The sequence below is a fragment of the Leiobunum rupestre genome, chromosome 1, assembly GCF_980474605.1.
Source record: "Leiobunum rupestre chromosome 1, qqLeiRupe1.1.hap1, whole genome shotgun sequence".
NCBI lineage: Eukaryota > Metazoa > Arthropoda > Arachnida > Opiliones > Sclerosomatidae > Leiobunum > Leiobunum rupestre.
This window is the reverse complement of record NC_143384.1, coordinates 35,857,986-35,873,652: the sequence shown is the minus strand read 5'-3', so window position 1 is coordinate 35,873,652 and position 15,667 is coordinate 35,857,986. Positions and strand designations below refer to the sequence as shown.

The 15,667-nt window shown below is 32.0% G+C and overlaps 2 protein-coding genes across 6 annotated transcripts in view; one reads left to right on the top strand and one right to left on the bottom strand.

The window, feature by feature from the left end:
* LOC149962220 (multidrug resistance-associated protein 1-like) overlaps window positions 1–15,667 on the top strand; it is a 244,146-nt gene that overhangs the window by 31,994 nt on the left and 196,485 nt on the right. For all 5 annotated transcript variants that reach the window (XM_090179141.1, XM_090179128.1, XM_090179132.1 and 2 more), the window contains 3 exons: window positions 320–494; window positions 2,369–2,623; window positions 2,932–3,135. In XM_090179141.1, the coding sequence (XP_090035267.1) occupies window positions 320–494; window positions 2,369–2,623; window positions 2,932–3,135 (634 nt within the window). The remainder of the gene's footprint in view (window positions 1–319; window positions 495–2,368; window positions 2,624–2,931; window positions 3,136–15,667) is intronic.
* LOC149962224 (uncharacterized) lies at window positions 12,246–14,604 on the bottom strand. Its single transcript, XM_090155777.1, has 8 exons — window positions 14,596–14,604; window positions 14,329–14,548; window positions 13,541–13,600; window positions 13,011–13,087; window positions 12,809–12,937; window positions 12,562–12,728; window positions 12,349–12,496; window positions 12,246–12,305 (listed from the first exon to the last, which is right to left on the bottom strand). The coding sequence occupies exons 1-8, from the start codon at window positions 14,602–14,604 to the stop codon at window positions 12,246–12,248; spliced, it is 870 nt and encodes a 289-aa protein (XP_090011903.1).

Genomic DNA, 15,667 nt, shown 5'->3' with positions numbered 1-15,667 from the left:
ATTTCCAATTTCTGAGCTATAAGATTGAATTATTTTATATATCTTTAGTATTTTAAGTATTTTTGGTATTCAATTATTATTTCAAAACAATTTGAAAAAACGGAATTGAATGAATTAATATTAAAACTACAAATGATAACAAATATCGAGGTAATGCAAATGTTTTTTTGCCGTAACTAAAGGCAAGATTAATATTATGAATACTTACAACCATGGTACAGTTTTGCTTGTAGTGGTATTTTTTAAATGGGCGACATCGACGTTTTGATGCAAAATATTTTTAATGTTAAGAAAATGATTGGACTGTTCTACGTTCTAGGTGGCTCATTGAATTTGCCTCATCTGATTCGCCAATGTGGCATGGGATACTGTTCGTCATTCTTCTTATTATTATATCTTACATTAGAAATATAATATCTGACTATAGATTGAAACTGGCTCTTGCCTTATCATCCGCATTAAGATCTTCAACTGTCAGTTCTTTATATAAAAAGGTAAGCGCAACCTACAACTTGCCCTAGAGAAAGAAGGAAGGGGAGAGATATTTAGAAAGGGGGCGACGTAAACTCGACGGAAGAGAGAAGCTCGTACACTAACGCGAATCGCCGTTGCGCATGAGACAGCGTGACGTCATAATATTTCGGAATTTGAAATTTTCCCACAGTGAAAGAGACAACTATGGTTCTGCCACGTGCCTATAGGTAGTGAGTTTTAAATTAAAAGGGTTTACTACAAAAGGTGCTGCTATAAAAATTGCAATAGCAACACTAGTCTAATCTAATTCGTCATCAGTCCTACCTTATCCAAAAAATCTCGAAATATATTGTATTTTACTAGGTAAAAATTGGTGGCAAGTAACAATTTTATATTTATCATATCTTTCTTATTACTAAATGGCGGTTAAAACTTTTTTCATTACTGACAAATAATACACCTAAAAAATAAACAAACACCAAAAAAGGTGCTATTCTTAAAAATAGCCTCAAGGGTTCAATAATAGTTAAATTAACTCTTACAATAGCTCTATGGCTTTTTTTTTCTACTTTGGTCTTTTTCTTAGGAAATGGGTAAAAATTTGCACCTTTCACAACACTTGTATCCAAACTTCTAGAGTCATTTCGACAATTCTTAGTCACCACCATTTTTATTGCACTTAAATTATAACAAGCCCTAAATTGATAACTTATTTTCAGTTCTATATTTAATTTATTACCGATTCTATACCGTCCTTTGTTCGTTTGCGTTTTAGCAGATTATACAACGACGAAATTGAATATCTACGGCATAAGTGACATAATGGGAAGCATATTAATTGAAGAACTGTTAAAAAAACTTATCAAAATTAAAAAACAAAGTCGGTTCTGCTGGTACTTACGCATAATGGATGCTTCATATCAATAAAAATGGCCAAATTTTCCGGTTTAGATTCGAACTTATTGAATATCCAATAGCAAAACAAGCCCAGATAAAATCAATTTTTGTAATTTTGAACACCATCCATCCACCACTTTTGTGTTTGTCCTGAATTAGCAGTAATATTTATCCCTAATTTCTTATTTATCTCAACCCACTCAATTTCTTATTGAAAAAATCAAGAAAAAAAACAAAATTAAACTGTTATCAGTTCAGTTTTCATTATAACCTAGTTTGAATCAGTGGCGTAGCCAGGATTTTGTTTCGGGGGGCGGGAGAGCACGCCATTGAAAAAAAAGTAAAAAAAATTAAAATATTTGTACGTACGACCATACCTTACGGGGTGGCATGTGCCCCCTGTGCCCCCCCTGGCTACGCCACTGGTTTGAATCTACTTTTCCTAACCAATGAAACTCCACATTTGTTTATTTATTGATTTCAGTGTGAAGAAAGTTATTCAGTTATTTTAAATTAAATAAACCACATCATTCAACATAACAGGAAATGCTTCGGTAAAGATTGAGTTGCATTAAATCCCATAGATTAAAAAATCTTGAAACCATTTTTGTCCCGAAGAAAATGAGACATTTTTTTGAGATGTAAAATCAAATTTATTGTTAAGACCATACTATGTTGTTTTAGCTCTTACTAAGTACTAGTCAGCAAATGATATAAATTTGTTACAAAAATTACTCTAGTCATTTACGGTAAGCAAGAAAATACTTTGCTAAGTTAAAATCTCATATGCATGTGATGTTAATCAACGCAAGCTTTGAGAAATCGGCAAACAGTTTTACTTGACTTACAATGCCTGTACGCCTACAGCAAATTAACGTTATCTTATAAGGAAAGTAATAACCAGAATTTGGAATAATTTAAATAACGTTGGTATATTTTAATTCAAGTTAAATAAAATGGAGTGCTTTTAAAATTTTATTTTATTTTTTGATTATAGTGTCTCCGACTATCTCATAAAAGTCGAAGTGATTTTGCCAGTGGTACCATACTAAACTGCATGGCAATCGACTCAGGACGATTTCGGTCTGTGGCTGTTTCTTACCATCTAATAATCTGTTTCCCCGTGACAATCGTAATCGGTACCTATCTTCTGTGGACGTTATTGGGAGTCTCAGCGTTAGTTGGGATCATAAGTGTCATTTTATCTGTGCCATTCCTTCAACTTCTAGCGAATACTTCCAGAGGATACCTGGTAATCAAATGTGCTTTGAATTTCACTACAATGCTCAGATCAGAGATTGAAATTGCTGTTAATCTTCCTAAGTTTACAAATTAATTTGTTTTATTGGTCAAAAGTATACAATTATTTTATATATTACGAACTGTGATACCTCCGTAAGGCGAGTTAAAAGTGAGCTTTTGAGAGAGAAGTGAGAACAAATTAGCTGTTAATAGGGGGAAAATAAGCAGATATGAAATAAAGAAATTATTAGAACGGCTTAGAAAATAACGTTCTAAAAAAATATACTAATAATTAAATATTTGTTGTTATATATAAAGCGTCATGTTATAAATTGCAAAGACAAACGAATAAAACTGATGAGCGAGATTTTGAACGGAGCTCGTGTTCTGAAGATGTACGCTTGGGAGAAATCATTTCAAGCGAAAGTTGATGAGCTCAGGAATCAAGAAGTGATACTTATGAAAAAAACAGCCATTTTAGAAGCTTTAAGTCTGCGCATTCTTCCTATAACTCCCTACTTGGTAAGTAGATTTTGATCTAACTATAACAATAATCAACTTGGCTAATACCTAAAGCACCATCTTAGGCACCACCCTTACAAAAATAAAAGGCTGTAATTTGATTGCAGTTGGGATGCTTTTGGACTGTTGGTCTGTAATTAAGTTACAATTTGGCTACACTGAGCTGCAATGAATTTCAGTCGAATTTCAGTGTCAAACATGACGACTGTAATTTGACTGCATTTATTTTTTAGACTGCGTAGATGATGCATAATGACTTTAATAGCAGCTATTTTACCAGTCCTTTTTATGGTGACTGGAATAATACTACAATTGCAGATTATTGACTGCAGTCTGAAATATGACTGCATTATAGCTGGAAAAACATAACTTTAAAAGATGTAGTGTGACTGCATTTAGTCTGCAATTGTAGTCTTAATGCGAACTGTAATATGATTGAATGTTTGCTGCAATAGAAGTACTTTTATAAATTATTTCAAGATTATAAATGACTGAGCTGAAATGAAGTTACAATTGCAGACTTTCAACTGCAACTATACTTTGTCTCTAATTGAGACATTTATATATTAAAATATGCAAAATTAGTAATTTTAGAATTTTGATAAATTTGCGACTTGATTACTTTACAATAGTAGCGCATATGTAAATTTAGAAGAAGGGCTTAATTGTTCATGGGTTAGCAAAGCAGTCCTGTTTTTAATTGTTAGAAATTCAACTATATGGACTTATCCAGTTAATTTCACAAAATTAGTTATGGGTGTTTGGAAATTGTTCGTTTAATAGCAATCCGCAATCAACTATTTCAACCCATACTGTTACAATTACTATTTATTTTCCAATAATAATAAAATTATAAAATTTCTTTCAAATTTAATTAGTGCATTAAATTTTTTAGAGATAAAATATTAATATAAATAATTTAGGTTATTTCAAGCATTCGTTAAATTTTGCCGAACTGTCGGAAACACAGTCGTTGTACGCTAAGTTTCTCATGGTAACAAAAAATTTTAGTTTTAGTTAAATAAGCACTTGACAATACACCTGCCTCCAAGATAACAGCCACTAGTATACTATCAAAACCATCAACCAATTGAAAGTCTTTAATTTCGAGGGTTAAATGTATGTTTGGAGATAATTTAAAAAAATACAATTTACTCGACAAGGTGATTAAAGGTTCACAGTTTCACACATTACCCTGAGAAATGTCAAAAATTATCAAAATGTGATTCCGATATTGGAAACACTATACAGCGTTACTACATAGCGTTCTACAGTACAAAATTACTGTAATGGGACTGTAAATGGTCTTCGGTTTCCCCTTTCCATAAAATCTTACGATAATAGTAAGTGTAGGAAAATGTGTGCCCTTGTGGCATGAAGGGCTTATTACCTACCACCATCCTACGCATTGAAACCCGGCCATCTGTTTAAGGCATTTTAAGTAGCTAAATGACTTAGGTTTAAGGTGGTGCCAGCTGATTACTATTACCACTGTAATAGGTCTGTTATGAGTATCCTCTGAAACTTAAGTTTACTGTAATGATGCTACTTTGTGCCTGCAATACGACTGCAAAACCACTCTGTAGGATACAACGCGACTGAAACTGTAAAAGAGCTGCAATTTGACTGCAAAAAAACGTAAGTTGGGCTACAATGTGCCTGTAACTGTAAAAGAGCCGCAATTCACCTGCAAAATAACTTAAGTTGGGCTACAATGCGGCTGTAACTGTAGAAGTGCTGTAATTTGATTGTTAAATAACTGCACTATGGCTATCATGCGACTAACTGCAGAAAAGCTTCAATTCAGCTGTAAATTTATTGTAACAACTGTTGCAGTGACGCTGGAATGTGACTGCAGATGAACAAAAGCGTTGCTGCAAGGAAACTGAAAACGAACTGATTTGCATCCACTTTGCCGCCTTTAAATTTTTGTTAGGGTTGGCTGCAATTACTTTTGTAAGCTCGCTGCAAACATGCAGGAATTGGCGCGTTTACATACATTTTGAAGCTTCTCTTAAGAAGAAAAGCAGTTTGAAAATATTCTGGAATTTTGCTGTTCAAAAGCAGTATTACAGCACCAAATTTTTGTACGGGCAGTCACCTAGCGACTTTTATCGCGTTTAAATCAGGTGGAATGGTTCAAATGTGTAGGATTGAGTTGGCAAGCCTTTCAATCCACGTGATCCCAAATATCCCTAACCTAACTTATACCGTTAACAAGATTGGTTGTTGAAGTGCTTCCATTTTCTATCTGAAAAGGGCAATATGTTTCCTTGTTTTCAAGTTGCATGCTAATCAGACAGATAATCGGATATATATGTCTACCTGTCCCTTAGGGATGCAACGGTTCCACTTTTTTGGAGTATCTCGGTTCCGGATCCGGTTCCGGTTCTTAAATTTTTACTTTATCGGTTACGGTTACGGTTCCGGTTTTTAAATTTTATTTTTAACGGTTCCGGTTCTCGAAATTTAGAACCGATCGGTGCCGGTTCTTAAACGGTTCTTAAACGGTTCCAATGTGTTTTAGAATTAAGTAAATAAAGTTAAACACAGTAGTAATTCATATGAAATTAAAGAGAAATAAAATCCACCACATATATTTATTTAGAGATTAAAATTGGTTTCTGGTAAATTATATTTCAAAAATAAAAGTTTTTCTGCAGTTTCCCCTTTAAGTCGGTTCCGAAGGGGATCGTCAATTATGCCTGCTCCACTAAATAGTTGCTCGGATGGTACACTAGTAGCAGGAGCGACAAATATTTTTTAGCGGCCATTGCTACATTTGGGAAATTAGGATAATTATTTTTCCACCAATGCAGTGCATTTTCCGTAGGAGGCAATCGTTTTTGCTTAATATATTGCATAATTTCCTGAAAAGAGTAAAATTATTTATTAATTTCCGTAAAATAGAGCTTCAACTAGAAATCGAATCGGTGTTTGATCTATTTCCACTTCATTCTCACTATCGGTAGTTAACTTCTGATAATAAATCCAGCAAGCCACTTCCACGACTAGTGCTTGGTTCACTTTCAAGTCTTGTTTTTTTTTCTGGGAAGCTCTAACAAACCTTCACTGGTTACAATAAATTTCTCGAGTGCCGCTATGGACGTTTCCTTTGTAGAAGCTTGTTCATATAGCTTCGTTTTATATCTCGGATCCAATATGGTAGCAACATTATAAATTCTAGTATTTAACCGGCGCGTTTTCATGTAGTTTTTCGCATTGGGGATCTTGTTTTCTTGGTATGTTGATGAAAACTGAGAAAAATATGAGATATAATGATAAAATATTACTCTGATTGACGGGAATTCTCGTCACTGCTTATCGAATGTATAACACCTTTTAAGGAAAATAAATTTTTGAGACAAGGCTGCCATCTATAGAAGCGTTTTACAGTTCATTGAAAAATCTATTTTTTTTTTAAATCATCATCTCGTTCGTAATTGCCTTTCTATCTCTTCAATTTTAAAAGTATATCCTAATTAATTCTATATTTTTAACATTAACAAGTCTCCAAATTATACCAACTTTTAACCAATTTTCCACAATTGTACTAATTTTTAACAGAATTTCCTAAATTATTCTAATTTTTACCATAAGCCAACTTAATTTCAAAACTATGGTCTATTTATGAAAATTGAGTTTTGTACGTATTTGGAATCGTTTCATATTTATCCCTAAAATGGGTGATTTGTAGGAAATTTATATTATTTTTATTGGCTTTACGATATTTGAAGTTAATTTATAAAATTTATAAATGAGTTTAATTAAATTAATAATTAAGTTTCATTCGTATATTGAATCGGTATTTATTTATAATAATTTTTTCACCTAGATTATTTTTTTTATCCCCCCACACTCTCGATTTATAAAATCAAAATTGAACCGTCATGAATAATCCATATAAACGTAAAAGACGCGGGCGTCTTGAAGTCCAAGTTTCGTTTCCACTGAAATAGAAACAACAAGAGGAAAGGGTCTTTCTGGTGACCTAACTTTTAACATTGCTGGACGTTTTATATTTATTGTGTTCTGTTACTTATAGTCATATGGATTTCCATTCATTCGAGGAAGTTAGTGAAATAGTGGAAGAGTATAATAGGACGTGGTTAGATATGCAAGAAATAAAAGAGCATTTGGACGAAATGGAAAAGCATTGAAAAAAGTGGGAATTGAAGTTAGAAGAAGCTTGTCAAAGGGAAATTGTACTGAGAAATAAAGTTAAAGATATAAAACCAAATACAATTGGATTGAAAATATTGCAAGATAGATGGAAGGGAGCAGAGAAGTAAAGGGATAATATTGTATGTCATTGATTGGCTTAAGACCTGTTAAATAAAATATAAAATAAAATATGAAATAAAATATGAAATAAAATAAAATTTAAAATAAAATGAAATAAAATAAAAAATATAAAAAGATTAAAATATTAAAATTACTAATTTTTAACAGAATTTCCTAAATTATTCTAATTTTTGCCATAAGCCAACTTAATTTTAAAACTATTGTCTATTTACGAAAATTGAGTTTTGTAGATATTTAGAATCGTTTCATTTTTATCCCTGGTTAAAAGTTATTATAATTGGGGATATTTTGTTAAAAGTTAGTATAATTTGGGAGATTCTTTAAAAAAAGAAGTTTTGGTTATTTTCAAACAAAACTAGAAAATTAAAGCCTGCTTTTTGATTTTGGATACCTCAGAGCTTAATAACAACGCTAATCACTTGCATCTTGTAAAAAACAGTAACCTGAGATTAGAATTAAAATTTGCAAAACCGTTACCGGAGCCGATTTCCATTCTAATTTACGCTGAGTTTCTTTAAGTTTTTTTTTCAATCCTTATACCTATATTTACATATTGGAATTATAACAAAAGGTTCTTTTAAACGTAACTTCGTACATTAATTTATTTTGGAAGTTTAAAACGTATTAAGAGCCCTTCAAAGTACTATAAAAGGATTTCATTTACAAACTAAATTAATATTTTCTTCAAACTTTCAATTCGTTATAATTTGAATTTAAATGAAAACATCATGGATTATAGGTGCGTAATCTACTATTAGACCGAACGGATTAAAAAATACTTAAAGTAAGTGGTTTTACTGATAAACTCTAAAGGAATTTAACTTTAAAGGGTATCTTAGATTATTGTTTTTAATTTTATTCAAGTTCAAAACGTATAAAGAGTCCTTCAAAGTACTTTAAAAGGATTTTATTTACGTACTAAATCCATATTTTATTTTCAAACTTAGAAGTTAGTTTGTATGAAATACTTACTAATACCTGATAAATGGACTTTAGAGTGGATAAAATTTGTAAATATCATTTGAAACTAATAATTTTCACGCTTTATTTAAGTCAAGCAATTACATTTTTAAAAATGAAAGAAGTTAAACAATATATCAAGGTATTACACTCAGGTAAAAAAAAATAGTTGCATTATGTTTTTATATTTCTTTCTTAATTACAGTGATGCTTAAAAGCAAACCTCAAATCTAGAAAACAAAGTTTTATTTTAACAAGGGATAAATTTATTTAAATAGATACTTTGGTGACATCTAACGGCGGCAATGGAAAATAATAAACAAAATACTAAAAGTATCGTGTGTTATTAAAATTTTAATTGCTATATTATATTTATGGTATGTACTTGAACCCATTATGGTATTTGAAATAGCTTAATATATGAAGAAAGTAAACATATTTCTTAACGCATAGAAAGCGTTATTATTAAGTATCTATTTAAATAAATTTATCCCTTGTTAAAATAAAACTTTGTTTTCTAGATTTGAGGTTTGCTTTTAAGCATCACTGTAATTAAGAAAGAAATATAAAAACATAATGCAACTAATTTTTTTTTACCTGAGTGTAATACCTTAACTTCTTTCATTTTTAAAAATGTAATTGCTTGACTTAAATAAAGCGTGAAAATTATTAGTTTCAAATGATATTTACAAATTTTATCCACTCTAAAGTCCATTTATCAGGTATTAGTAAGTATTTCATACAAACTAACTTCTAAGTTTGAAAATAAAATATGGATTTAGTACGTAAATAAAATCCTTTTAAAGTACTTTGAAGGACTCTTTATACGTTTTGAACTTGAATAAAATTAAAAACAATAATCTAAGATACCTTTTAAAGTTAAATTCCTTTAGAGTTTATCAGTAAAACCACTTACTTTAAGTATTTTTTAATCCGTTCGGTCTAATAGTAGATTACGCACCTATAATCCATGATGTTTTCATTTAAATTCAAATTATAACGAATTGAAAGTTTGAAGAAAATATTAATTTAGTTTGTAAATGAAATCCTTTTATAGTACTTTGAAGGGCTCTTAATACGTTTTAAACTTCCAAAATAAATTAATGTACGAAGTTACGTTTAAAAGAACCTTTTGTTATAATTCCAATATGTAAATATAGGTATAAGGATTGAAAAAAAACTTAAAGAAACTCAGCGTAAATTAGAATGGAAATCGGCTCCGGTAACGGTTTTGCAAATTTTAATTCTAATCTCAGGTTACTGTTTTTTACAAGATGCAAGTGATTAGCGTTGTTATTAAGCTCTGAGGTATCCAAAATCAAAAAGCAGGCTTTAATTTTCTAGTTTTGTTTGAAAATAACCAAAACTTCTTTTTTTAAAGAATCTCCCAAATTATACTAACTTTTAACAAAATATCCCCAATTATAATAACTTTTAACCAGGGATAAAAATGAAACGATTCTAAATATCTACAAAACTCAATTTTCGTAAATAGACAATAGTTTTAAAATTAAGTTGGCTTATGGCAAAAATTAGAATAATTTAGGAAATTCTGTTAAAAATTAGTAATTTTAATATTTTAATCTTTTTATATTTTTTATTTTATTTCATTTTATTTTACATTTTATTTTATTTCATATTTTATTTCATATTTTATTTTATATTTTATTTAACAGGTCTTAAGCCAATCAATGACATACAATATTATCCCTTTACTTCTCTGCTCCCTTCCATCTATCTTGCAATATTTTCAATCCAATTGTATTTGGTTTTATATCTTTAACTTTATTTCTCAGTACAATTTCCCTTTGACAAGCTTCTTCTAACTTCAATTCCCACTTTTTTCAATGCTTTTCCATTTCGTCCAAATGCTCTTTTATTTCTTGCATATCTAACCACGTCCTATTATACTCTTCCACTATTTAACTAACTTCCTCGAATGAATGGAAATCCATATGACTATAAGTAACAGAACACAATAAATATAAAACGTCCAGCAATGTTAAAAGTTAGGTCACCAGAAAGACCCTTTCCTCTTGTTGTTTCTATTTCAGTGGAAACGAAACTTGGACTTCAAGACGCCCGCGTCTTTTACGTTTATATGGATTATTCATGACGGTTCAATTTGGATTTTATAAATGGACACGTATAGTAGGGAGCTGGATCGAGAGTGTGGGGGGATATAAAAACAATCTAGGTGAAAAAATTATTATAAATAAATACCGATTCAATATACGAATGAAACTTAATTATTAATTTAATTAAACTCATTTATAAATTTTATAAATTAACTTGAAATATCGTAAAGCCAATAAAAATAATATAAATTTCCTACAAATCACCCATTTTAGGGATAAATATGAAACGATTCCAAATACGTACAAAACTCAATTTTCATAAATAGACAATAGTTTTGAAATTAAGTTGGCTTATGGTAAAAATTAGAATAATTTAGGAAATTCTGTTAAAAATTAGTACAATTGTGGAAAATTGGTTAAAAGTTGGTATAATTTGGAGACTTGTTAATGTTAAAAATATAGAATTAATTAGGATATACTTTTAAAATTGAAGAGATAGAAAGGCAATTACGAACGAGATGATGAATTAAAAAAATATTGATTTTTCAATGAACTGTAAAACGCTTCTATAGATGGCAGCCTTGTCTCAAAAATTTATTTTCCTTAAAAGGTGTTATACATTCGATAAGCAGTGACGAGAATTCCCGTCAATCAGAGTAATATTTTATCATTATATCTCATATTTTTCTCAGTTTTCATCAACATACCAAGAAACAAGATCCCCAATGCGAAAAACTACATGAAAACGCGCCGGTGTCGAAAAACGTGCTCATTCGCGGAAAAACTACGCGGAAAACGCCTTTATACGGAAATTCCATGACGTCAAAACACTCCCGCAAAGTACTTAACGATTCTATCTTATTGATTAAAAAAGACACTTAATGACATTAAATGGAGTTTAAAATTAATTTCATTCTACTTTAACAACGAATATTCCATGACGTCAAAACACTCTTAAATTCAAATTAACCGCGTCCCCCGGGTAATCCGCGCGCGCGCCGCCTAGGTTATCACTTTTTACATCATTTCAACTTATTCCGTACGATAAAAGTTGATAAGATATACGTTCAAGTGTCATTCGCGATAAGCAGAGATAAATGAACAAGCTGGCCTGAACACAATATGTTGATATACGAAAAAACAAATCGTCGCTAGAAATATCATAAATACATTGACTTTTTGACGATTTTACCCCCATTTCACCCCTTAAATCCCGGATCCCGACGATCCCGATCCCGGGATCGGAGTCTCGCCATAACTTTCCTTCTACTTGCACCGACGAATATCTAATCTTTATTAAATAGAAATTAAAAGATTGAAGCTAAAAATTTAGCTAACACTTCAGTATTCAGTTATTCACAAATAAAATTATCGAAATAAATTTTTTGGAATGTTTGGTGAGAAATAAGATTCGTTTCTCGGTTTGGCTGCTCGACCCTACGCCAGACGGGACCAAGTTCTTTATTACCATTTTTTACGATCAAATTTAAAGTGTGAGCGGCACATCCGGTACTAGAAACTTCCACGTCCCGCATAGCTTTTGAAATATTCGCTGCATTATCTCGCAATACAACATGTACCTGCAATCAGGCCCCTCTTTCCCACTCGGCACTCTGGGCACGTGCCCAGGGTCCCACGATTGATAGGGGCCCCCTAGTTCCGGCCAGATCATCAAACGATAACCTATATTTATTACCGAAAAACATATTTATTTCGAAAAAATCTATTCTAACAAAATAGTGCTCTGTCAAGGTCATAGGGGCCCCATTATCCTAATGTGCCCAGGGCCTCCAATAGGTTAAAGATGGCCCTGCCTGCAATACAAATCTTCAATATAAATTACAATATAATTTTAGTAGAAAACGTTTACCGTTTCTTTTTTAATTTTCCAGTTATCAAGCATATTTTCAAAAATTTCGGCAAGATGAGCAGCAGTATGTCTCTCTGTACCAAGCGGCTGGGCATGTAAAATATATTTGTTCCGTTGAAAATCATTCGTAATACAATGGGCAGTCAAGCTAAAAAATTAAAAGTCCTTAAAACTGCTGGTTTCAATAGAAAGTTATAGTTTAAAATAAAAAACCTGTTAAGGGACTCCGTCTGATTTGACCAAATGTCAGTTGTAAAGGATATTCCATTATTGACTGAATCTTGAAGTAATTGCTCTACTTTTTCCTTTACCGTATTGTACCGTTCAAAAAATTTGTTTTTATAAAACGTATGTAATTTTAATTTATATAACGGTACTGTCTAATCGGAAAAGAAAATGAGAGAACATAAATTTATTTTAGGAAACAATTTTAGCAATAAGCCAAGTATCAGTGGCTTACTTCTTGCATAAGTCTTTTAAAACCAAGATCCTCCACGTGACTAAACGGCAAATCATCCAACGCTATCATTTCAATTATTTTATTGTCAATTTTAATAACTTTCTGGTCACTTGGGTTCCATTTTGGTTTCTAATTTTTTAATTAATGAAAGTCCAAGTTACTAACTTACTAAAGCACTTAAGTTCAAATTGGGGTGAATTACCGGAGCAAATGCAGATTCAATTGTAATTTGTTTTGTCATGTCTCTCTTGGCCTTATGGCGAGTAGTTTTATTTGATTCTGAGGAAAACCAAATTATTTCAGAAAGAAAACAGCGCGCAGGGTCACTTGATCAAAAAAATAATAGAACTCAGGGGCTCGTCTGCCAAAATAATAAATAAATTAACCGAAAAAAACACGGCACGGTAGAAATCATACGCGATTGCTAATAACAGTCAACAGCCACGCGAGGAAATCAGACGAGGAAACAACCTTTAGAAAATAGAAATATCGAGGGGGCACGTGAATTACCGCTACGACTGCTATGGCGGTGCGATCACATTTAGACCTGTACCGCGAAAAGGGGGGATAGACAAAGAGACCTAAAGAGGAGACTGGTGAGATACAGAGGGGACACGGGAATTTCCCGCTATAGCCCTGCAGTTTATTTTATTTACTTTTTCAAACGCTGCTGTTGAACACTGGATAGGGTTTTGTACAGATAAAAAACTAAAATTTATTTGCTTAGTGTACCTAACAAACTCGAGACAGTAACCTCGTGTAAGACTATTTGGGCCACGTACCCCAGCGCACCTACATAAAAGATTAAAATTGTTCAATGATGAACGAGACTCAATCAGCTCCCGGTTAAGAACGTAAATTCATGTTACGGGAACGCCATCTCTAGATTCACATTAATTATCAAAACTCTCTGAGCTCTCGAAATTGTTACCTGCTAAACAGTAGTTCTAGTTCAATTAGTGACTAATTACTAATAACAAAATACTTAGCTACTACTCTAGTGTATTTTTACCAAACCTAGTCGCCGTGAAAAGGTGGGTTAGTATTGGAGTTTCTAAACACCAATGTTAACAGCAAAGCCTACACTACACTTAACTGACGAAACTAGTAACGAGTCATAATACATTAATTAAAATAACAAACGTTTATTAATTAAAACATATTAAGAGTGAATACTGTACAAGATGGAATGACAGAATATAATGCGACTGTAAACGCTGTTGAGCGGATATATATATATTAGGTTAAAAAATAGTAAACAAGATTAGCAATAATTAAAAAAGAATATCTTATTTACATATAACATTTTAACCTGTTAAAAAAACGAAACGGAAAAAGCCGATATCGTTTCTTATCTTAAACAATTAGGCTTATTAAAAATCGTAAGTCGTATAAAAAATAAGCAATTGTAAGTTAATCAGCGCCCTAGTTATTTAGTTAATAAACGAGCTTATGGGTAACTACTAACTAGGGACTATCAATTTATTTATTACTTTGCCTTGTATGTTAAAATAACTAACCTTCTAGTTTCTTTTGGGCTTCCAGTCTATTACATTTTTGTTGAAATTCGGCTTTTTTATCACTATGCTTATTTTCTAAGTGTTTTTTTAAGTTGGAGGTACTAGCACCACCTGTTCTGGAGAGCTTAATTTTGCAAATATTGAACTTGGCTTTGTTATCATCAGTTACGTCAAAATAATCCCAAATCGGACTGGTGAGCTTCCTACTTTTTCTAGACATCTGTAAAATCAAAATCTCATAAAATTCATCACAATTTCCAATTTTACCATAAACATATATAATGTATTAAATAGTTACCTCGTAGAGATAAAAACCGTCGAGTTCGTGGTGAAAATTACATGGATTTTAAGCCTATTATAAATGAATCTTTAGGTTTACAAGGTTTAGCACCTTCCACTTGTACCGAGTTGTCGACTCAAGAAAATAAAACTAAAACTATGGCGGATCGCCGGATTATGACATTTGCTAAAGCAAATTTTTTTGTGGACGAGTCCATTTTCAATAGAGAATACGTAAGGGGGTGCAAGTTAAAAGTTACGTAGAAACGCACGTAGAGCTATTTGAGAAAAGCAAATAGGCCTAACAGGGTACCAAATAGTTACGGTTTTCTTGCACCTTTTTACGGTGGATAAAGATGGGCTTATATGAAAAACAAAAATAGTAAAATAGTATGCTTAATTACTTAATTTCAACACGCACTAAATGGTGGTAAAAAATTTAAAGAACCGTTTAAAAACCGTGTATAATTATAAAAAACTCGGTCCCGGTTCCGGTTATCCGTTGCATCCCTAATAGATACTCACTCCAATAGGTGTTCCTGCTGAAAAGAAATGCGCGACACTCGGACGACATAGACCTTGGAGTCAAAAATAATAAAAAATAAACTTTAAATAGCCAGAAATTCCAACAGTATTTTTGACTCGAATGCCTATGAGGTCGGAGTTTTGCAATTTTTTTTGCTCGAAGAGCTTTCGGTCATTAACAACGTTAATGGAAGGTGCGTATTATATGTCAAACAAACTCGGATTACAAGTTGTTTCTATTCACAAACTGGGTTCAATACGCGCTACAATATGGTCGTAACCGTTACTATTACTTTTAGTCGGTTATGACATGAACATACCATTCACTCTAACAATTGAACTCACGGGGTTCAATGGGACAGAAAAGTTCGCAAGAGACTAATCAGGGTCAAGAGATGTATAAAGACTTCGCCCATCGGTGGGATACCAAAGGAAGTAGGACCACCTCATGAGACCCTTAAATCCCCTTCCTCCCTTAATGCTTGGGAAAAGTCGAGATTGCCTTCTACGCGGCGCTCGCTACCTGATAGCAAGA